This window comes from Aplysia californica, unplaced genomic scaffold (assembly GCF_000002075.1).
Source record: "Aplysia californica isolate F4 #8 unplaced genomic scaffold, AplCal3.0 scaffold00534, whole genome shotgun sequence".
Taxonomy (NCBI): domain Eukaryota; kingdom Metazoa; phylum Mollusca; class Gastropoda; order Aplysiida; family Aplysiidae; genus Aplysia; species Aplysia californica.
Genome location: NW_004797804.1, coordinates 156496 through 181893, shown reverse-complemented (window position 1 = coordinate 181893; position 25398 = coordinate 156496). Strand labels below are relative to the sequence as shown.

The 25398-nt window shown below is 41.1% G+C and overlaps 1 protein-coding gene across 1 annotated transcript in view; it reads right to left on the bottom strand.

The window, feature by feature from the left end:
- The window catches only part of LOC101851601 (spectrin beta chain, non-erythrocytic 2), a gene marked incomplete at its 5' end in the record, with an annotated part of 86152 nt that overhangs the window by 54402 nt on the left and 6352 nt on the right, over nt 1-25398 (bottom strand). Inside the window, 15 exon segments of the mRNA XM_013087018.2 lie at nt 212-313; nt 1832-1892; nt 2643-2764; nt 3555-3783; nt 5412-5530; nt 10675-10761; nt 11457-11648; nt 12637-12792; nt 15965-16055; nt 16664-16758; nt 19882-19986; nt 20433-20582; nt 21650-21740; nt 23117-23229; nt 24424-24603. Of these exon segments, the coding sequence (XP_012942472.1) occupies nt 212-313; nt 1832-1892; nt 2643-2764; nt 3555-3783; nt 5412-5530; nt 10675-10761; nt 11457-11648; nt 12637-12792; nt 15965-16055; nt 16664-16758; nt 19882-19986; nt 20433-20582; nt 21650-21740; nt 23117-23229; nt 24424-24603 (1893 nt within the window).

Below are 25398 nucleotides of genomic sequence, written 5' to 3'. Positions count from 1 at the left end.
AATGATGACAATGACAATGACAATGATGATGATGATGATGATGATGATGATGATGATGACAATGACAATGATGATGATGATGATGATGATGATGATAATGATGATGATGATGATGATGAAGATGATGATGATGATGATGATGAGGAGGATGATAATGATAATGATGCTCATCATCATTATATAGGAGGACAAGCTGTTCCCCCCGACTGACCTTCCTCTCATGATGCATCTGTAGCATATTCTCGGCCTCTGTCACGTCCTTAGCCAGTTCCTCCTCGTTCATGCGGGTGATCATGTCATTGGACCAGTTGATCTGGACACACAAAACACATCAGTTTGAGTCGGAGTTCAGAGTTCATTTAACCTAATCTGTACGTCGTGTTTTACTACTGTATCCATACGATGCGGGGAACTCTGTGCCACGACTTGCAAAGAGGAAATTTACTCGTTAATCCGATCCGTACGCTTAGCATAGCAGTCTGTCAAAATGATTTTTTGAGAAATACTGAAACTTTCAGAGAGATCTTCGCTCTAGAAGTATTCTAAAATGTGAAGAATACAACCCCGGGGGCACAAAATTACCCCAGGGCGTACGGATAGGGTTAACATGGGTCACAAATAAACAGTCATCACAGAGTGTCACATCAGAGAAATTTTATCTGCACACACAAAACACATCAGTTTGAGTCAGAGTTCAGAGTTCTTTTTTTTTATTTAGTAAGAGTTTTACGGCACTTGCAACACAATAAGTTCATATAAGTGCCGAAGATTAGAGGAGTTACAAGAGAGTAACAAACACAAAAAAGAAGGAGGGGAGATAGAGATGATAGATTTTTTAATAGGAAAGAAGGAGCAAACCACACCAGAGCACCCACCAACCACCCACAGGGGTTCAGAGTTCATTTAACGTGGGTCACAAATAAATAGTCATCACATAGTAGTGTCACATCAGACTAGCTGATCTATACACTAGTGCTGGGCGGCTAGGTTCCAGATTATTGAAAGCTAGGAATCGTAGGAATGGACTCCGAACCCAATTACTTTCTTTCTAATAAAGTGATTTCTTCCGGTGTTTCCTGGTCGGCTCCGAACATTTTCGGGATTTAGGATAACCTTGATTTCAGAACAATAAGAAGCATCAACTTTTATTTTTCCAAAATATTATTTTTTTTAAAGAAGATGATTTTAATGATTGAATGGACTGGTAACCGTTGGTTTAAGTAAAAAGGAGTCGGAATTTTCTTCCGTAGCATTGATCGTGGGACCAGTTCCGGAATCGATCCTTCGCCCAGCTCTACCATACACACAAAACACTTCAGTTTGAGTCCGAGTTCAGAGACCTTTGAATTTAACGTTAGTAAAAAATCAATTGTTATCACAGAGTGTTGCATCATGTTTGTTTGTATTAGTGTAAGAGAAGGGTCTTGATACTAGGTCGGTCATTTTATGCTGAGAGAAAAGAAGACAGACAAATGGATAGACAGATAAAAAGAATGGGAAGGAAAACGAAGCAGGACCTACTTATTGTGGCATCCTCCAACCACCCACAGGGGGGGGCGCTCCATGAAATGGCGGATTGGTTAGTAAGTCAAGACACATCATAATTTCTAGCCTTGTATGTGACATGGTATTCTGGTGTCCATATTGATGTGATAGTATATATTATGTGACAAAGATGTAACCTCTGAATTATTTGATGTATGCATCACACTTGCCATATTTGCAACCCAAATTCCCCTCAAACAATCAATGACAGTGTTTTTTGGGGGGTTTTTTTCAGAATTATTGTATAGACTCTTTGTGGCTGGAGCAAACAGAGACGAGCACTCACCAGCTCTCTGGCGTCAGACAAGAACTTCTGCAGCTGGTACGACTCGGCCAACTTCGCTTTTCTGAAAGAAACAAACACAACTTAAGTTTAGTTGTTTTAGTAGAGGTTTTACTGCGCTGGCATCTGCATAAGGTCATATGAGCGCCAAGGGGTGGATGTCAATAGAGAAATCCTTACAGGGAATCAGACTTACTCTGCTCACCTCTCTAGCCTTAACAGCACAAAGTCTGCTTCGACTATCAAGGCACCCTGGAAAAAGCGGGTCGATAGTAAGGATTAGGAAAGAAAAAGAAACAGTTCCCTATTGCAGTTCAGGCTCAGTTATGAGCACGACATGGATGAATCAGCCCATTTACTATTACAATTCTACTTAGCATAAGAACTCGAGACGTTAATGTCCCCCTCCCTCCCCCCCCTTTAGGAACAACTCAAGTTAAGCATCAACAGTACTACTGTTGTTTGACAGGAAATTTAAGAAACCTAGAAATTTGCAAAGCAAAAAATCAAAAGCAGTCAATCTAAACTGACAAGAGCATAAATGATTGCAAAAGTTTTTAAGTGACCATTGAAACAATTTCTATTCTTTACATACACAACTCACACCACCATCCACACTGACCACAACACACTGACCACAACACACTGACAACAACACACTTATCACAACACACTGAACACAACACATCACCATCCACACTGACCACAATACACTGACCCCAACACACTGACCACAACACACTGACCACAACACAATGACCACAACACAATGAACACAACACACAGACCACAACCCGCCGGCGTACACACTGACCTGGCATCAGACAAGTCCTCCAGCCTCTCCCAGTTGTCCTCTGCCTCCTGTTTCTTCAGCTCAATCTCCTGGGCCCGGTCCCGATACTTCTGGCACAGCTTGCCTGCCTGGGTCTCCATTTTCTGCACAAATATACATCATCAAACATCACAAACCAAACATCAAGTATCACACACCAGACATGAGATATCAAACATAATACGGGGGGGCCATTACGGCTGGAACGGGCCAATCGCCCGACTTGGTCGCCTGAAACTAAAAACAAAGTTTGTTTTTGAGACCAAGTCGGGCGATCGGCCTGATCTGCCAATCCCATCCATAGTGGGCACCCCGTTTAACACATCAGACATCAAACAGCTAACATTGAAACACCACAAAAACTCAAAGAAAAATAGGTAGGATCAAGTGAAATAAAGAATAGGAAAGTGATAAACTGTTTATGTATTCTATACCAATCTTAACAATTTAGATCATTTAGCAGGCATGCTGCTTTAGCCCTATCTGAAAGAGCCAACTTGGGCTAATTGGGAAACAGCATTACTACACTAGACAAAAATATTTTGATCCACAATATCCATAAGCAGCAATTGAACTCAAGTCATCTGTGTGCAGCAGCAAGGACCCTAACCACTACACCACAGACTTGGCTCCAAAACTCCGTCATCCCTGAGCCCTTCCAGCCCTGAGCATACATCAAGACTTAACACTTTGCGGTCACTTGGCGCAATAATGTGCCAGTGAAAATTATCCGTTCTGGTCACCTGGCGCAGTTCTGCATCAGACCCGAGAAGACCATTGCAGTCGCTCTCCTGGCTGGGTGACCAGATGGGGTATTTTGTATTGCTGGCTGTGTGACTGCAAAGTGTTGATCATGTTGAAAATGCCGTAAAACATCCTCAAACCCCCACTTACCTCCAGCTGATTCTGCAGGGCAGTCATGTCCCTCTCCACCTCCTCCTGTTTCCTCTGTAGGGCCTGGACAGCGGTCAAGTCCTTGCCCAGGTCCTCCACAGACAGCAGCTTCTCCTTCTCATGGATTCTCTCGTTCATGTCATCCACGTCGCGGATAAATGCGTGGATCTCCAGGGCCGCGGCCAGACGGGATTTGTAGTCGTTCAGCGCCCCCTGGAGGTTATTCCACCTGGAACACCATTGATTGGTTGATTATAGGTATGTAGGTAGGTACGTAGAAGGTCAGTATGTAGGTAGGTAGGTAGATAGGTAGGTAAGTTTTAGTAAGAGTTTTACAGCACTTGCAACTCAATAAGGTCATTGCTGAAGAATAGATCTGTTACAAGAGAGTTACATACACAAAAAGGAAGGAGAGATAAGGACGATAGATGTTTGAGTTTGATAGGAAAGAAGGAGCAAACCACACCAGAGCATCCGACAACCACCCACTAGGTAGGTAGGCACGTAGACTAACTGATTGAATGGTTGGCTGATTGATACTTAGACAGACAAACAGACAGACGGATAGACAGATCATAAACAGATTGACTGATTGAGAAACTGATTTACTATAAACTTTTTACACCAATATTTTACCGAAGTGAAATCCCAGCCCATTAATAGCATCTTCATACTAACATAAACATACCAGTGCCAAACAAGGTCTCTAAACAAGGCACAAGAAAGAAAAATCAATGCATGGGAAATGAGGTGTCTCCGCAAAACCATCAGTGTCACCAGAAGAGACCGCATAAGAAACGAAACTATACGTCAACAGGAATACCACCAGTAATAAAATTCATAGAGCGTAAAAGAGTCAAATGGTTTTGACATCTAACCAGAATACCCCAGAAACAATTAGCGGCTAGAGCTTACAACACCAGAGAATCTGACTTCAAATCAAGAGAAAGACCAAGAAAGATCCGGCAGGATGAGGTTAAAAGGGTCCTGGAACAACATAACATATCTATCACAGACGCTACACACCTAGCACAGGGCAGAAACTTGCACCTCCCCTCGACATCCAAAGGATACAAGAGGAAGGAAAAAGTAAATGTAAGTACATTCTTTTTTTTATTATAGTAGAGGGTTTTACGGCACTGGCAACTGCATAAGGTCATATGAGCACCAGGGGGTGGGTGTCAACAGAGAAGTCTTTACAGGGAATCAGACTTACTCTGCTCAACTCTCTAGCTTCAACAGCACAAGGTCTGCTTCGACTATCAAGGCACCCCGTAAATAGCAGGTCACAAGAGAGTGACAAACATACAAAAGTAGAGGAAAATGACAATAGTAAGGATTAGGAAAGAAAAAGTAGCAGTTCCCTGTTGTAGATCAGGCACAGTTATGAGCGTGACATGAATCACCCCATTTACAATTCTACTGTGCTTGAACGAGAAATGTCCCCCCTTTGGGAATGGCCTAAAGACACTACAGTTAGTGGCACTGCCCCGGGGGGAGAAAGTAAGTACAGTAATCTTCACACAGATCAGATTAGAAGGCTGGTTGCTTCTACCTTGCCTGCCAGGGTCAACCTGGATTACACCACCACAGGAAACAGATGGAGACGTACAAACTTCATTCACGAGACAAAACTCTCTCTTTCAGTTATAGTTATAGTAGAGGGTTTTACGACGCTCGCAACTGCATAAGGTCATATGAGCACCAAACTCTCTCTTTTACAACTTTTTCTTTCACAACAAAACTCGCTCGTCGTTCACTGCAAAATTCACTAGTAGTCGTCAAAGCTCACTTTTCACGCCAAAAACTCATTCTTTGTTCATTTTAAAAAATCACTTATTAATTAACAAAACTCACTTTTCATTCATGAGCGCCCTCTTCTCCTTGACCTGAATGGTGTCGGTCCGTCCTTGAGAGATGAGTCGGTCGGCCAGAGAGTTGATGGCTTTGATCCTTTTGTCGTCGACGGTGATACCCTGAGGACGAACAAATGAGGACACACTTCAAACACAGACCACTTTTCTTTGTATCAAATAAAAACAATCAGACAGAGGCAAACACAGTTTTTGGGACACTTGAATAGACATAAGGACCTTGACCATCTAGCTCTCTCATTGATAAAATTGAAGGCAAACAAGGCAGGGGTAGATCCAGAGAGACTTACTTGGAAAGCCTATACAGATGGGTGACAGGTTAGTTTAGTTTTAGTAGAGGTTTTACAGCGTTTGTAACTTCATAAGGTAATATGAGCGCCAGAAGATCAGAGATGTCACAAGAGAGTAACAAACATAAAAAAGAAAAAGGAGAGATAAGGACCATAGATGTTTGATAGGAAAGAAGGAGCTAACCACACCAGAGCACCCGCCAACCACCCACAGGGTAACAGGGAAAGATCAGGATAATGTTGCTTTCTGAGAGCATCGGAGCAAAGGAATGAATGGAATACCATAATCCTTGATGTCTGTCGCAGATCTGGCACTAGATGATGATCAGTCCAACAGTTGGACCATTACATACAGACAGATGCCAGTCTTTGCACCCGTAGAGTTAAGAAATGCGAGGGAAATGAAAATTTCTCCTAGCTCTTTGTTGGCTTATAGAAATAAGTAAATATTTCCCTAACTTTAGAACTGAACGTCAAAAGAATAATTTCCGAGAAATTCAAAATTAGCAAGCAAAACACCTTATATGAGAATGAAATAACAAAGTTCAGTCATAACTAAAACATTTAAAAATTGTATACATGACAACAAAATTTATCAAGCAAAGAAATCATTTGCAGACAAGGGAGAGGGTGAATGTGGGCTTTGATTTGGAAGAAAATGGGTGGCAGGGTGGAGGTGGGGAGAGGGTGGAGGTGGGGAGAGGGTGCTTCTTTGGGGAGGAGGGCGGGAATGACTTGAAGCCAGATGAGGATCCCAAGTCTCTGTCAGTTGACAGAATGCAAATTTTGCATACTGTGAACAATTGAAGCTTGGTTTTCCAAAACTCTGTCAGTCAACTTTGACAAGCGTCTGATTTCACCACGATGCCTCACACGTTTATAATAATTATTATTATGTGCACATGAGTATATTATAATGATTTAGATTTTTTAATGCTAGAGTCCCGGATAGGGAACTTTCGGCTGTGAGCAGTGGATATGGCTGTTTCAGACAATGTACGAGTGTGGCATCGTGGTGAAACCAGGCGCTTGTCAAAATTGACTTACAGAGTTTTGGAAAACTGCTCTTCAATTTCAGCTCTATAAAAAAAATACACATATGTGGACATGAAATAAGTCTACCTTACTCCACCTTATTTCGGTTAGTACTTATTTATAGACATTATTTTTACCCAAAAAAAACATGTTTGAATTCCTGTCCTACACATGACAAAACTTATAAGAAAAGCAAGAGAAATAAATTGTTTCTCTGACTTGTTCTTGACATCAAAAAAAATTTTTTTTAATTGCTCTGATTTCAGATTTGAACGTCAAAACAATAAATCCTGAAAAGTAAGAGTAGGAAATTACCTATCTAAAAATAACTTATTCTCAATGAAATAACAAACTTAAAACATAATTGAAACATTTCAAACTCTGATGAATAAACAAGACACAATTCACAAAGTTGAGCAATTTGTGCAAAAGAGGGGAGAATGTGTGTGCTCAGATGGAAAAGAGGTGGCCGTGGTGATTTAGGGTGGCGAAAGGTTGAAGGGGGGGGGGGGCTAAATATGGGGAGATGGTGGAAGGGGTCCTTTTTTTCAGGGGCCACGGGGAGGGGGGAGAGGGTGAGGCGAACATGGAAACCGTATCGAGTATCCTATGAACCAGAGCAGAGAATGCCATTATTGTATACGGAGAACAATTTTAGCTACTTTGAATTACATCGCTACGAGAAAAATTCACCTCTGTGAGGATAAGATTAGTCTACCTTAAGGCACCTTTTCTGTCTCGTAAATATTTATAGACATTATCTTTAATTGTTTTGTTTTTTTAAGTTTGCAATCCACCTTAAATTACATCATAGCACATACAAAGACACTTCCAGTATCAGCTGTAACTGCTACTAGGGGGTCTACTCCCACAGTACCATACATCAATATCTCTTTAGTTTTAGTGCGAGTTTTACAGCACTTGCAACACAATAAGGTCATATAAGTGCCGAATATTAGAGGCGTTACAAGAGAGTAACAAACACAAAAAAGAAGGAGGGTAGAAAAGGATGATAGATGTTTGATAGGAAAGAAGGAGCGAACCACACCTGAGCACTCGCAAACCTCCCAATTTAAGAAAAATTCCCAACTTGGAAACTGAACCAACGTCTTTCGTGTGTAACAGCTAAGACCCTGATCATCACACCACAGACATTAGTTCACATTGTAAAGTGTGGTAATCAGTTTTAGTATCTCTACAGAACTACCACACAGTCAAGAAATAAACCGAAACAAAACGAAACAAAACAAAAAAACCACACAAAAACAGGGGAAAAAATTAGATCTTCCCAGGACCAACAATATTGGGGAACTTTACTACGGTAGTTGTTTTTTTCCAGCCACTGAATCCCGACCAAAAAATAAAGATGCTGAAGAAAATCTACAATAAGTTATAGAGATCTGCAGGAATAAAGAAGGATCATAGAGAAAATAAGATCAGGGAAAAATGGGAAAATAAAATTCCAGGACTTTAATTTATTTTTTAAAGAGACATCCAAAAATCTTTGTATTTAAAAGTAAAGGTATTATCAATTAAAGCTCTCAGGTTCATGAGTTTTTAAACTAGGCATTTTAAAAGCATCTTACAGAGTTTTTGTTTATTCTTAAAATATGTTTTTAAATGAGCTATAATTTGTATTTTGAATTAAATCTTTTTTTAAATGAGTATTCAATTAGCTATAACTTGTATTTTTAATCAAATTTTGAATTAAATCTTTTTAAAAATGAGTATTCAATGAGCTATAATTTGTATTTTTAATCAAATTTTGAATGAAATCTTTTTAAAAAATGAGTATTCAATGAGCTATAATTTGTATTTTTAATCAAATTTTGAATGAAATCTTTTAAAAAAATGAGTATTCAATGAGCTATAATTTGTATTTTTAATCAAATTTTGAATGAAATCTTTAAAAAAAATTAGTATTCCATGAGCTATAATTTGTATTTTTAATCAAATTTTGAATGAAATCTTTTAAAAAAATGAGTATTCAATGGGTTCTTGGAATGTTCTTGAAGTCTCACCTGAACTATTATGATAAGTGTACCATAAGACGCTTGTTATTTCTATTCACACTAACAAAAAATATTTTTAAAATATAGCACAAGAATTATGGTGAGAGAGATACTCAAATGATAAAGTAGATCAGAAAACAAAACAAAACGACCACACACAGTATCTGAAATAGCATAATGAGAAGACCAAAAAAAAAAAAACGTGACTGTGGAGTCAATGGTCAACTGAAGTACGTCAAAGGTCAACTGAAGTATGTCAAAAGTCAATTGAAGTATGTCAAAGGTCAAGTGAAGTATGCCAAAGGTCAACTGAGGTATGTCAAAGGTCAACTGGGGTAGGTCAAAGGTCAACTGAAGCATTGAAATAAACAGGGGAAAGGAAGAGCAGCTTGGGTGTGCAATGTACAAAGTAGGTCAAGGCCTCATCACCGGCAGAAACGGAGCCTTATTGATGGTCTCCGTCCCTAGTGCGACCTTTGACCTTTCTACTGTTTTAATTTTCTCCACACAGCATCACTCACCAGGGGACTGTTGTGTCGGGGGTCACTGGACACCTTGAAATCACAGCAACAGGTTAAATTAAGTAATTGCAGATTAGATGTTTTATACGCCCCCACCGACACAATATACACCAATAAAAAAACCACAGAGGAAAAATCAAGTTAGAACGGTCATCATGGCAACCTTCTTTTTTGGGGGGGGTTGTGGTTTGTTTGAGTAAAAAGAAGCGACTGACACAATAACAGTCTTTTCGTGAAAGGGACGAGAAAAACAGACAGACAGAAGCAACAGAGGGAAAGAATAGATGCTAAGATGTAGCACTGGCGCCCTCCAACTTTTTGAATGTTTGTAAAATGCCCAGCTATGGTCATGTCGAAGTTGGAACATGACACTCTTTTGTGAAAGGAAAAAAGACTGAAGATGGACGTTTTAAACATCGGCCTACAAAGATTAGAAGTATTAGGAGACAAGCCACATTTACCCTGTCTGTCAGGGCCAGGAACCCAGGCTGAGTTAGGTACAACACACAAACAGAGACACTCTATAAAACAGACTTCCACGTCTGAGAAACTGGGCGTCGTCTTTCACGTGTTATGGTCAAGAAACTTATCCGTTCCTCACTTGGGAATCGACCTCAGGTCTCCAGCATGCAACAGGAAAGAGCCTTAACACTTTCCACCTACCCAGCACGCACAACACTTATTCCGACGTACCACAATACAGGTGCGGTACACGCTATATCACACCGTTGCTGATCGGCGTCCCGTGGGGGAAAAGGGACAGCTTCTTACTGTCGCCGATCGGCGTCTAGTGGGGGCAAAGTGTTAATTCTTAAACCTCAGATACCAGTTTTGGGCCAGACTAAGTATTTTTCACAGTCTGAAAACAATGTTTTTGCATTGAGTCTTCTTCTTTGTGTTCTCTTGCAAAGTCTCAGGGATAGGCGACTGCTGGTACTGCAGCCTGCAGTGCAACTGATTTTTACATATGAGAGCATTTTTCCTACTTCGTAGGGCCCCTTGCTTTCAGGCGGCCACATTCTGATATTGCTTAGAGTGAAAACGTGTTTCTGTCATGTGCCAGAACAGGTTCTGGTTTAGTCAAAAAATATGTGTTTCCTTTGTGAGAGAACAAGTTTTTTCTTGGAGACATAACATTTTGTTTTCCTTACTGGGAAACTTTTTTTTTCGGGGGGGGGGGGGGGGGGCTTGGAAAGAACTGGCGCTTTTTACTTGGTGTCAGAACATGTTTTTGCTAATAACAAAGCAAATTCTTTTATAAGAAAAACGTGCTTTGAGCTAGAACAATACAAACAAAACAATTATATCAGTGCAGTTGAGATGTTAGCTAAAACATACAACAATAAGCAGAAAATAAAAAGCCAGCATCCCCGGCTGGGAAGTCTCACCGCAGACTCCAGGTCGTTGGCCTTTTTCCTCAGCTCCAGGCAGTGCTCGTAGTCTTTGCCAAGGTCATTCTGCTGGACCAGTGTCTCCTGCAACAGAGGGAGGGTAAAAAAAAGAGCCAATCAGCATTCTCCCATGTCGTCCAAAGTCACACATACAATTATGAGCCAATCAGCATTCTCGCATTCCGTCCAAAGTCACACATAAAATTATGAGCCAATCAGCATACTCGCATGTCCTCCAAGGTCACACATAATATGAGCCTATCAGCACACTCCCTCGAGGTCACACTTACAAGATGTCTTAGGTCACACACGTACGCATGCCATTCAACACACTCGCCCAAGGTCACACGCATACATCAACCAATCAACAAACCCTACTTAGCCGGTCGTCTTGACCTCGGTTATCCAAAAAACAAATATAGTAATCTTCCACAAAAGAGTTAAGTGAACAAGAAGAAGTCCTCAACAAAATCCACAAAACAAAATATTTACCAGAACTACTTCTCTTCATTCTCATTGTCATTATCCTCAACATCATTGTCATCATCATTATCAGCACCATCATTATTACCATCATCACTACCATCACTACCACCATTTTCCCCACCACCACTATCACCCTCATCATCATCTCCCTCAAACTCATACTCACCACCACCACCATCATCATCATCATCATCATCATCATCATCATCATCATCATCATCATCATCATCATCATCATCATCATAATCATCATCATCATCATAATCATCATCATCATCCCCATCATCACTCACCTTCTCTCTGATCCACACCAACACTTTGTCCACTTGCTCCATAAACTCAAGGATATCTTTGGCCTCTTCCAGACCTTTGCCGCGATTGGCTGAGGCACGGAGTAGCTCCTCCCACTTCCCTGTCAATCGCTGGAGGCTCTGCTGTATCTCCCCCTTGGCCCGGTGTCTCTTCTGGATCAAGAGCTCCCCGACCTGCCACAAATCACAATCATTATTGTAAAAGATCGTGCATTATGTATATATATACACACATCTGATTGACTCAGTTTACTTAATAATAATAATAATAAATGACATTTATATAGCGTTCAACCCCGATTAAAGTACACAGGCTCTGAGCGCTTTACAATACAGTACAACGTACAACAGTAACATAAAACGTTGTGTTTTGACTACAAGAAAATCACTCCAAATATTCATCTTATTAATTTAAAAACAGAAACGACTTCAGCTGACATTTGAAGGAATCAAAAGATTTCATCTCTCTTAAAGTACTTGGTAAAGCATTCCAGATCCAGGGGCCTCTGATACTTCATATCAGATGGACACAATTAAGATAATTGAATATTTTGTATTCCACGAACACTATATTATAAGTTCAATATTTTGTAGGTCATCAATGCAAAATAGATAACTCAACATACCGTCGCCTCAGAACTATTTTGTCCAAAGCCCCTCTTTACTTAAGTACACTTTGAACAAAATAATTCTGAAGCCACAATATAATATCCCTTAAAAAACTTATCATTTCTACAGCTGTAATCTTTAGTTATCTATTCCTCCCAGCAAAAGGGAGCAGACAGTAAAATACCTTTCCCTCCACTAGGATTGAACTTTATAGTGCCCTGCACGAAATGTGAACAATTTTTAACCATTACAGCACAGGTGTCGGTTGGAATCAAACTCATGATGTCTCTTGCAGGAAACTTCAAAAATCCTGACAACTACAGCACAGACGGTGGTCGAGTTATAGCAACAGTAGACTCACTGCAACTTTTGATTCACCACTACAACCTTTGCCCCCACCATGACCTTTAACTCACCACTGCCATTTGACCCATCATGACCTTTGACCCAACATGACCCTTGACCCACCATGACCTTTGGCACGTCATGGCCTTTGACCCACCATGACCTTAGACTCGCCATGACCTTTGACCCGCGATGACCTTTGACCCACCTGTTTGATGCTGTTGATGCGGTCAGTGTTGGCCACAATCTCCCCGTGGAAGGCCTGGTGCTTCTGCAGTTTCTTCATCTTGTCGTAGAGATCGGTCACGTCCTTGAAGTCGTCCTCGTAGGCAACTTTCAACTTGTCGTCAATCCAGCTCTCAGTCTACATGCACGGACAGGAGATAAAACATGTCCATATCGGTTGAGTTTTTGTGGAAAGAGGAGAAAGTCAGGCTAAGTTTCATGTAAAGAGGAGCACATCAAAAGAATGCATCATTCTTTTTTTTTTAGTAAGAGTATTAGGGCCCTTGCAACACAATAAGGTCATATAAGAGCCGAAGATTAGAGGTGTTACAAGTAAGTAACAAACACAATAAGGTCATATAAGAGCCGAAGATTAGAGGTGTTACAAGTGAGTAACAAACACAATAAGGTCATATAAGAGCCGAAGATTAGAGGTGTTACAAGTAAGTAACAAATACAAAAAAGAAGGAGGGTAGATAAAGACGATAGATTTTTGATAGATAAGAAGAAGCAGCAAACCATACCAGAGCACCCGCCAACCACCCATGCATCATTCTCTGAGCGGGAAAAGCATAATAGGTCGACAAAAGCAACAGAGGGAAAGAAATGAAGTAAGACCTACCAGTGGGTGGCAACAATTAGTTTTAGTAGAGGTTTTACGGCGCTCGCAACCTCATAAGGTCATAAGAGCGCCAGAAGATTAGAGGTGTTACAAGAGAGTAACAAACATAAAAAGAAGAAGGGGAGATAAGGACGATAGATGTTTGATAGGAAAGAAGAAGAAAACCACACCAGAGCACCCGCCAACCACCCACGTGGCAACAATTAACAGACAAAAACATCAAAGAGAAAGAAAAGAAGTAGACTGACCAGCAGCGCAATCAGATATCCAACCACCCACAGTCTCACTGAGTTTAGTTTAGTTTAGTTTTAGTAGAGTTTTTATGGCACTCGCAACTGCTTAAAGTCATATGAGCGCCAAGGGGTGGATGTCAACAGAGAAGTCCATACAGGGAATCAGGATTACTCTGCTCACCTCTGTAACTTCAACAGCACAAGGTCTGCTACAACTATCCAGGCATATCGGAAATAGTGGGTCACAAGAGTGACAAACATACAAAAGATGTAGAGGAAAATGACGACAGAAAGGATTAGGAAAGAAAAAACAGCAGCTCCCCGTATGCAGTTCAGGCACAGTTATGAGCATGACACTGATGAATCAGCCCATTCACAATTCTACTGTGCATAAGAATATGTTAATGTCCCCCCTTTGGGAATGACCTAAAGACACCTCAGTCAGTGGCACCGCCCCGGGGAGTATAGTCTCACTGAGACAATGTCTACTCTCATAGACATAAAAGAAAAAAAACATGATCACATTAGTTTAGCTTTTGTGTAAAGTAAAGAAAAGCAAACAGACTAAAGTTTTGAGCCTGAGAAAATATATGCATTAATGCAACAATGATCATTTCGAACTGGGAAAGACCAGTTGCTTAGTTTGTTTGAATAAAGAGCAGCACAAAAATGCAATGACTTTAATCAAGGGCTGATAGAAAAATCCAGACAGGTAGATAAAACTAAGACTTTCATTAAGTGCTGATAGAAAAATCCAGACAGGTAGATAAAACTAAGACTTTCATTAAGTGCTGATGGAAAAATCCAGACAGGTAGATAAAACTAAGACTTTCGTTAAGTGCTGATAGAAAAATCCAGACAGGTAGATAAAACTAAGACTTTCGTTAAGTGTTGATGGAAAAATCCAGACAGGCAGACTTAACTAAGACTTTCGTTAAGTGCTGATGGAAAAATCCAGACAGGCAGACAAAACTAAGACTTTCGTTAAGTGCTGATGGAAAAATCCAGACAGGCAGACAAAACTAAGACTTTCGTTAAGTGCTGATGGAAAAATCCAGACAGGCAGACAAAACTAAGACTTTCGTTAAGTGCTGATAGAAAAATCCAGACAGGCAGACAAAACTAAGACTTTCGTTAAGTGCTGATAGAAAAATCCAGACAGGCAGACAAAACTAAGACTTTCGTTAAGTGCTGATAGAAAAATCCAGACAGGCAGACAAAACTAAGACTTTCGTTAAGTGCTGATAGAAAAATCCAGACAGGCAGACAAAACTAAGACTTTCGTTAAGTGCTGATAGAAAAATCCAGACAGGCAGACAAAACTAAGACTTTCGTTAAGTGCTGATAGAAAAATCCAGACAGGCAGACAAAACTAGGACTTTCTTTAAGTGCTGATAGAAAAATCCAGACAGGCAGACAAAACTAAGACTTTCGTTAAGTGCTGATAGAAAAATCCGGACAGGCAGACAAAACTAAGACTTTCGTTAAGTACTGATAGAAAAATCCAGACAGGCAGACAAAACTAAGACTTTCGTTAAGTGCTGATAGAAAAATCCGGACAGGCAGACAAAACTAAGACTTTCGTTAAGTACTGATAGAAAAATCCAGACAGGCAGACAAAACTAAGACTTTCGTTAAGTGCTGATAGAAAAATCCAGACAGGCAGACAAAACTAAGACTTTCGTTAAGTGCTGATAGAAAAATCCAGACAGGCAGACAAAACTAAGACTTTCGTTAAGTGCTGATAGAAAAATCCAGACAGGCAGACAAAAATAACAGAGGGAAAGAAAAAAAGGTAAGAATTACCAGGAGCATCCTCAAGCCACCCCCTACAGAAAGAAAGACAGACAGACAGAAACAACAGGGTAAATAATGAAGTAGGACTTACTATGAGTGGCTCAAAGCATTTATTTCAGAGATGCCACCCACACATATGCATACACGCACGCAAGCATGCAAGCACACACGCACGCACGCACACACACACACACACACACACACGGAATCATGTGCACGGAGACTCGAAATTTATAGATCATACTGTCTAATACATTTTGTATCAAGTCTGTTTTTATATACAGTAAAAAATGAGTACGACAAAATTTAAGAAATCTGGATTTCTGAGTGTTGGTTTTTTTAGTAGAGGTTTTACGGCGCTCGCAACTGCATAAGGTCATATGAGCGCCAAAAGATAAGAGGTGTTACAAGAGAGTAACAAATATAAAACAGAAGAAAGGGAGATAAGGACGATAGATGTTTTATAGGAAAGAAGAAGCAAACCACACCAGAGCACCCGCCAACCACCCACATGCTGGAAGTTTGTATTTGGGAGATCAGCGTCTTTGTACCGTACATAAAGACACGGTCTCTTTTCATAAGACGAGAGACGCAGTCCTAATGAGACAAAGTCTTGGTGACTCATTCAACCAGTGCGATGATGATGATGATAGTCTCACCTCGTTCTCGTCTCGACAGTACTGCTGATACAGCAGAGAGTCCGACAGGTTGCCATGTTTCTGAGCAGACAGTGTCTGGATGTTTTTACGTCTGGAGAAAAAAAAAATCTTGGTTGAGTAACGAGAAGCAAATTGAAAGCGCAGGGTGATTTTATTTTTGAAGTAAAAAAAAAACTACAATTGATGATTGAGTAAAGAGAAATGGATTGACACAAAAGACAATCAACATTTTGTGCAGGAAAAGAGACAAGATGGACAGACAAAATGGGGAAAGAAAGAAGTAGGACGTACCACAGGCCCCCTCCAACAACTCACAAAGGTAGATAACAAATGCTGAAATAGAGCATGAAGATGAAACAAAACCTACACACTATATAAAAAGTAGTGGGAGACTCAAACATTAAAATACAATTTTTTGACTAAACTAATTTTATGGACAGAGTACAAATGTTCAAATTTCTAAACAATTTATTAAATCATGGCCATATCACAAAATTTTGGAGAATAAAAAAACTCAAGAAATAAAACACGCAAAATGAAACAAAATACTGCCCATGTCACAGAAACAGAAAAAATCCCATATTTTCTTTTTTTTTGTTTAACCCAAACATTTCTCTACATATATCATGACTATTTAAAAAAAAATTGTACTTGTAATGCAGAAATAAAAACAGACACACATCATCATCACTGACTGACCTTGAGGTGACCTCCGCTACTGTCCTTTTGACGTTGGGAGCCTCGAAATGTTGACTGTCCACTAGTTGTTGACCGTGCTCTGTGATTCCAGTCAGCTGTTGTTGTTTGGGTTGTTTTTTTTTGGGGGGGGAGAGATTATGAAATAAATAATGTACTCATAAATTGGGGGAGAAAACTTGTGGGGCAACTGGACAACAGCAAGAGATCTTCAGAGGAAGAACCTGCTTCAAGGAAGTGTTTCTGCGCTAACTACCTGGCACTGATCTAATATTCAACCCTTCGCAAGAAGGGTTGAGAAAGGGCTTCTTCGGAGTGAATGGATGAACCCAATACAACACTCATCCCTTAGAGCCATCACATGGATATTCTGTCCTGGGCACTCTGGAGTGAAGGGCAATGAGGAGGCTGATAGGCTGGCAGGCAGTGCCGTGGTTGATGGTGAGTTCATCCATTCACTCCGAATTTGACAAAGGAGAAGTGTTGAAGACCCTGGAGAAAAAGTTGCGGGATGAAGAAGACAGGGAGACAGCAGAACACCACGCAATCATTAGGATGTGGGAAATGGGGATAGAGAGGGGAGAAGGAAGAAAGGAACGATTATCTGGAAAGGAAAGACGTCGCCATAATCAGACAGCCACCGGAACAATCAGTATGGACACCTTGCGGGCTTTTATGCTGGGGGGAACTGAGCACTTATGGACCTGTCCGGAGTGCAATGACGTTGTTACCCAGGACAGGTAATACAGGTAATCTTATATTCTAGGGGGAGTTTCATTGAGAGATAATTGGAGAAACGCTGGAGTTAGTAACATGATGCCAAAAAGGATGTCAAGGAGTCTACGGGGGGGGCCGGGCCACACTCAGACGGAAGAGGTCCAGGCATTCGAGAAAACTGCCAAAAAGGATGTCAAGGAGTCTAAGGGGGCCGGGCCACACTCAGATGGAAGAGGTCCAGGCATTCGAGAAAACTGCCAAAAAGGATGTCAAGGAGTCTAAGGGGGCCGGGCCACACTCAGACGGAAGAGGTCCAGGCATTCGAGAAAACTGCCTAAAAGGATGTCAAGGAGTCTAAGGGGGCCACACTCAGACGGAAGAGGTCCAGGCATTCGAGAAAACTGCCAAAAAGGATGTCAAGGAGTCTACGGGGGCCGGGCCACACTCAGATGGAAGAGGTCCAGGCATTCGAGAAAACTGCCTAAAAGGATGTCAAGGAGTCTAAGGGGGCCGGGCCACACTCAGATGGAAGAGGTCCAGGCATTCGAGAAAACTGCCAAAAAGGATGTCAAGGAGTCTAAGGGGGCCGGGCCACACTCAGATGGAAGAGGTCCAGGCATTCGAGAAAACTGCCAAAAAGGATGTCAAGGAGTCTAAGGGGGCCGGGCCACACTCAGATGGAAGAGGTCCAGGCATTCGAGAAAACTGCCAAAAAGGATGTCAAGGAGTCTAAGGGGGCCACACTCAGACGGAAGAGGTCCAGGCATTCGAGAAAACTGCCTAAAAGGTTGTCAAGGAGTCTACGGGGGGGCCGGGCCACACTCAGATGGAAGAGGTCCAGGCATTCGAGAAAACTGCCAAAAAGGTTGTCAAGGAGTCTAAGGGGGCCGGGCCACACTCAGATGGAAGAGGTCCAGGCATTCGAGAAAACTGCCAAAAAGGATGTCAAGGAGTCTAAGGGGGCCGGGCCACACTCAGATGGAAGAGGTCCAGGCATTCGAGAAAACTGCCAAAAAGGATGTCAAGGAGTCTAAGGGGGCCACACTCAGACGGAAGAGGTCCAGGCATTCGAGAAAACTGCCTAAAAGGTTGTCAAGGAGTCTACGGGGGGGCCGGGCCACACTCAGACGGAAGAGGTCCAGGCATTCGAGAAAACTGCCTAAAAGGTTGTCAAGGAGTCTAAGGGGGCCGGGCCACACTCAGACGGAAGAGGTCCAGACATTCGAGAAAACTGCCTAAAAGGTTGTCAAGGAGTCTAAGGGGGCCGGGCCACACTCAGACGGAAGAGGTCCAGGCATTCGAGAAAACTGGTTGAAGAAAGGCCTGAATGCTGGAGGTTTACATTTGAAATTTCCCTCACCACAGCAAGAATTTATCACTGTCCTCATGGTATTATTACTATCATCAATTTGAAATTTCCCTCACCACAGCAAGAATTTATCACTGTCCTCATGGTATTATTACTATCATCAATTTGAAATTTCCCTCACCACAGCAAGAATTTATCACTGTCCTCATGGTATTATTACTATCATCAATTTGAAATTTCCCTCACCACAGCAAGAATTTATCACTGTCCTCATGGTATTATTACTATCATCAATTTGAAATTTCCCTCACCACAGCAAGAATTTATCACTGTCCTCATGGTATTATTACTATCATCAATTTGAAATTTCCCTCACCACAGCAAGAATTTATCACTGTCCTCATGGTATTATTACTATCATCATTGTTTTTATTTTGTATCATTATTATTATTATCATTGTTGTTATTATTATTATTATTATTATTATTACTATCATAAACATTATCATTCGTATTATTTTGCTTCAACTATTAACCTATATGAGTAGCAGAAGCAATAGATAATTTTTATCACTTTTGCCATATCATTGCTATAACAATTTATTTTATTGTCATTATCATCATCACAATCATAACTACTATCATCGTTACCACTGCCCATTAGTGGCTAGTCATGGAGACACGTAACAGGTCAAATGACACTATGAGCCCCTGATTGGTTTGGGTTTTGTGGGGGGGGGGGGGGGGGAGCAGCAAATAGCACAAACAAACAAACAGCACACACACTTAATAATAATAATAATAATAATAATATACAACATTTATATAGCGTATTTCCAAAAAAGTAGCTCAATGCGCTTTTACATTGGAATACCCATTTTTCAAAACCTTTCTTACTACTTCCTTTCTTCTTATGCAATATTGTGTTGTTGTTCGTCTTTCGCATATGAAAATGACCATGACTTCACAAATTGGTCTGTTGACGGTTACTGTGAGTCCAGAGATGGCTGATTAGTCCTATCATTGTGGGCACGGGTAGTCTGCTGTTGGACTTGTGGTGGAGGCAGGTCTAGACTCAAGCAATATATATTAAAGCACACACACACACACACACAGACTATATTCATCCAGACATAGGAACAGAACAACTATAATGAAAAATAATGTTAAAAGCTTATGACGTACGACCTCACACCTTTTCGTTCTGGTTCTCCAGAACCTTCTGGAAGGCCTCGTGTTTGCGGAGCAATCCCTCCACCTGCTCCACACTCTCCCCTGTGTCGGGATTCTGGAGGTACGCCTGCAATACAAACAAGTGGAATGGGTTTTTTAGTACGAATTTTACGGCACTTGCAACACAATTAGGTCATATAATAGTCAAAGAAAGTTAACTTTTAGTAAGTATTTTATGGCACTTGCAACACAAAAATGTCATATAAGTGCCGAAGATTAGAGGTGTAACAAGAGAGTAACAAACACAAAAAAGAAGGAAAAATTAGGACGATAGATATTTGAAAGGAATGAAGGAGCAAACCACACCAGAGCACCCGCCAACTACCCACTTTTTTGTATGAATTTTATGGTGCAAGCAACACAATTAGATCATATTATAATAGTCAAAGAAAAAAGGTACTACTTACAAAGAGTATCTCATAAAGAAAAGAAGGAGGAGAAATAAGGACGAAAGATGTTTGATAGGAAAGAAGGAGCAGACTGCACCAGAGCACCCGCCAACCACCCACTCACCTCCTGTGTAGAGCTGATGCGGTTCAAAAGCTCTGTGTCACGCAGAAACACGTGTAGGTCGTAGACTTGGTCGTACAGGTCCTTCCTCTCCTGCCAGGTGTTCTGTAGCTGTTGACGGGCTCGCTGCACCTGGCCCACCTTGGCCTTGACCTGACGAGGGGGAGTCGGAAACACACACTTACGACAGCACATGGCAACAATCTGACCAAACCACAACGTAGAAAATTTTCTTTCTGTCAACTTTTCGTATTTCTTATCAAACCAAGTCTTGGACTGGAGCAGATAACGTTTGTTCTGTTCGAGTAAAGATTAGTTTTAGTAATAAGAATTTTACGGCACTTGCAACACAAAAAGGTCATGTAAGTGCCGAAGGTTAGAGGTGTTACAAGGGAGTAACAAACACAAAAAAGAAGGAAGAGAGATAAGGACGATAGACGTTTGATAGGAAAGAAGGAGCAAACCACAATAGAGCACCCGCCAACCAACCACTTCGAGTAAAGAGAAACATGTCTACTCAATAAAGGTCAATTAGTCAGGGGGGGTGGGGGGGGGGGGGGGAGAAAGAAAGAAAGATAGAAACAACAGATTGAAAGTTGAAAGAAAAGACATACGATCTACCACCAGTGCATCCTCGAACCACCCGTATGGAAAAGGGGGGGGGGGAGAGAGGAGAGGAGAGAGATGGGAAAGGATGAATACAATCAGTTAAGATTAATAGGAGTCAAGAATGCAACAAGTGACCTAAAACCTGGCTTTCAAAAAAGCTCAGAAAAGGCCAGAGGACATTTCTACAACAGTAACATTAAAGAGTTGGGGGGAAAAAATCGTCCGAGACTTGTTTTGGAAAAGAATACTGAAGTCAAACAGAATAAGGCGTAAAACTTCTGACAGTATAGAAATACCATTTGATGATGATGCATTTGTAAATTTATCATTAAATACGTATACATGTAATGCTGAATATATAAATAAGCACTTAATATTGTACATTTTCCTGTAATACTGTATATTTACCAGCCAGAAGCACCATGGAGCCTACACATTTATTTGACAACAGGAAAACAGCATATTTACCTACCAGTAAAACTGCAGGAATATTTGCCAGTAAAACAAATGTTATTTATTATTCATTTCTATTTATTCAATTGTCGTCCATTTGCTGGTTACTACTTTCTCTAATTCAAACTACAAGAACAGTAAAAAGTACATCCAACTACCTCGTCCTTGGCGTAGTGGTCATTCTTGACCAGAGCGTCTCCCGTGCCAATCACAGAGTCAAACGTGTCTTGGCGGGCTTCTATCTCGGCTCTGGGAAAAGGGATAAAAATTTTAATTTTTCATTATAATTTTTTCAGTTTTATGCCCTCTTCAACACATTTGAAATCAGTCAAGAGGCGGGCTGTTTTAATATTGCCTGTCAGGGCCAACCTCGGCTGAGAGGGATACAACGTACCAGAAGACAGAAAAAGAAACTTGATTTAACACTTGGTGTCACTTGACAAAATAATGCACCGGTGAAAATGATATATTTCGGTCACCTGGCACATTCTGTGCCAGGCCCAAGAAGTTCACTGCAGTCACCCTCCTAGCTGGGTGACCAGATGAGGTATTTTGTACTGCTGTCGGTGTGACTGCAAGGTGTTAAGAAAAAGAACTCCCCACTAGGGTCTTAAATGAACGTTTTCTGTGTCCGACAACAAAGACCTTAACTGGAACAAGTCAGACAGCTATTGGAGAGAGAGAGAGAGAGAGAGAGAGAGAGAGAGAGAGAGAGAGAGAGAGAGAGAGAGAGAGAGAGAGAGAGAGAGAGAGAGAGAGAGAGAGAGAGAGAGTTTTTTAAAAGATGGGGATATAATGAATTATGAAAATAAACATTGGTGACTCTTCTGATTTTTCGGAAACATATTGACTACTTAGTGTTTTACTATGGTTTTAGTAGAAGTCTTACGCCGCTCGCAACTGTATAAAGTCATTTGAGCGCCAAGGGGTGGATGTCATCAAAGAAGTCCTTACTCTGCTCACCTCTCTAGCTTCAACAGCACAAAGTCTGCTTCGACTATCAAGGCACCCCGGGTCACAAGAGAGTGACAAACATACAAAAGAAGTAGAGGAAAAATGACAAAAGTAAGGATTAGAAAAGAAAAAGCAGCAGTTCCCTGTTCTGCCTCATGCCATTCTGAAAAGTGACGTACTATGGAGTCTTACAGTGAGCAGTCACATGGTCATTTTCACAAGGTACAAAATAAAACTTATAAATTCCCTGCATGAGAAGGGAACTCATATCTTCAGCAGGCAACAACTAAGAGCCTAACCATAAGACCTCAGACACTGGTTTGTGGGAAAACATGCTTTCATTTTGTTGGAAGAAAAAAAAAGTACTGTAATAAAAGGGAAAAGAAGTAATTCTTGTGTCATAAATTTGGATAATAGTCCATAAAGACAACAATATGATTGTCCTTTACTAATATTGTGTAACCATATGGACCCTCATACTATGATTGTCATACACTAACATTTTGCACTCATAAAAACCCTAATACTATGATTGTCCAATAATTGTGTACCGAAATTCATAATATTATGACTGTCCTATATTTGGTTTCTCAATGAACCAGAAACATGAGTGCCCAAATTATTGTGTATCTCTGTGGACCACAATATCGTTGTCTTATAAGAATCTTTACCTGATCTCCTCGTGTCTCTGACGAAGCAGGTCCGCCCCGTTCACGTCCCGCACATTATGGTCCATCTTCATCTCTGCTTCTGTCTCTTTGGCCCAGTCCAGCAGATCTCTGGCCTAGAAGAGTAAACAGTGAATTGTTTATGAGTGAACAATGAATGAGTTATATTAATAGTAGTTGGTACACATCATATTTCTTGTAGTATGGAGCTAGTATCCTGTATAGGGCCTACAGCACATATCTAATTGTAAAAAGCAAGTTCAGAGACCAGATGAGTTGGAAACATATTGTTTGTGAATCGTAGTATACAGCACATTCCTTGTCGTCGTGTATAACAGAAGTCTGGCCTAGAATGGAAAACAACATATTGTCTAAGAATCCCAGTATAAGGTCAACAATATACTGTGTATGAGACCTGGTATTTAGTTTTAGTAAGAGTTTTACGCCACTTGCAACACGATGAGGTCATATAAGTGCCGAAAATTAGATGTGTTACTAGAGAGTAACTAACATAAAACAGAAGGAGGGGAGATCCGGATGAAAGATGCTTGATGGGAAAGAAGGAGCAAACCACACCAGAGAACCTGCCAACCACCCACAGATGTGGTATATAAAACAGAACTTTGTTTACGAGTTGTTTATAGCACATGATACTGTTTATAAAACTGTAGTAGCATACACCAGACCCAATGCCCAGGAGTTTTTGAGTAAATGGATTGAGTGATAAGAAGTAGGTCTACATTGACCTAAAAACAATCATTTACTGCTTTAAAAAAAAGAACAAGACAGGCAGTGAACTAAAAAATAATAACAACCGTAACATAAACCAACCATCCACCAGGAACAAGTCACAGAAACAAAAAGTGCAGGGGACTTTAAAGCTGCATAACAGTGACATTTTAGTGATTTAACAGCATTTCACAGCTACTTAAAATCACAGTGACTTAACCCTATCCGTGCGTCGTGTTTTACTATTGTATCCAAACGACATGGGGAACTCTGTGCCCGGACTTTCGAAAGAGGAAATTTACTCGTTAATCCGATCTGTACACTTTGCAAAGCAGTCTGTCAAAATGACTTTTTGAAAAATACTGAAAGTTTCAAAAAGATCTTCGCACTAGAAATATTCTAAAATGTGAAGAATACAACTCCTGGGGTAGAAAATGACCCCCGGCGTACAGATAGGGTTAACAAGTCAGCAATTAAATAACAACTCCTCAGTGACTTAACAGCGACTCAATAGTGACTTCAAAATGACTTATTAAAAAATACTTCAAAATGGCTTCAAAATGACTTAAAGAGTGACTTACACTGGCCATGAACTTGTGCAGATCGGCAGCTGCCAGCAGCAAGGCCTTCCTGTGGTCAGCCTTGGTCTGTAGCTCTGTCCAGTCGTCCACTACGGCCGCCTGGAGCTGCTCTATCTGCTCGGCGTTCTCACCCGGGTAGGCCTCTTGGAGCCGGGTCGAGTCGTCTATCAGCACTTGGAGCTGGAATGTAACAGTGATCGTTTTACGCCCCTTTTGAAACAATTTAGATCATTTGACTCTTTATCTCCGGCAAGCCACTCCCAGTGGCTCGCGGTCGGAACCACTGTGCCAGTGAGCCGCTGACAGCGGCTCGGGCACATTCCTTAATGACGACTTCGACATCAAACTACTTTTCGACAATTGCCAAAAACAGGTCTCTTATACTGGAAGTTCAATCATTTGATGAAAAACTATCTAAATAGGTTTGCTAGTTTCGATTTAATGACCCATTTAATGGTGTTTTTCTCATTTTTAGATTTAGCACCAAAAAGGGCCCGGGCGTAGTGGGTTTACCCCCCCTTGGAGATAAAGAGTTAAGAGGTAGGCTACTTCAACTCTGCCTGTCAAGGCCAACCGCGGGATGAGAGGTGGGCAATATCCCAGTAGACAGATATACACAATCGATACAAAAAACCCTCCCCACATGGGAATCGAACTCACATCTTCTGCATGTAGTGTCAAAGTGTCTAACTACTACACCACAGACACTGGTACTTTGGAGCTGAAGGATGAGGGAAGTGGTGGTGGGTGGGAGGAGGTTAAAGTTCATTACATTCATATATTGTTTTTGTTGTTTACAACTTTATATTGTGTGTGTTTGTTGGTGTGTGCATCTTTGTGCTTGTTTGTGAGTGTGTGCGTGCTGAGTCACCTATCAACTCTTGAGGCTGGGGGTCAGGGGTCAGGGAGGAGGAAAAGGAAATATTTGTGGGACGGGTTAGAAGGGAATGACGTATCGTGCTGGGGGATGGGGGG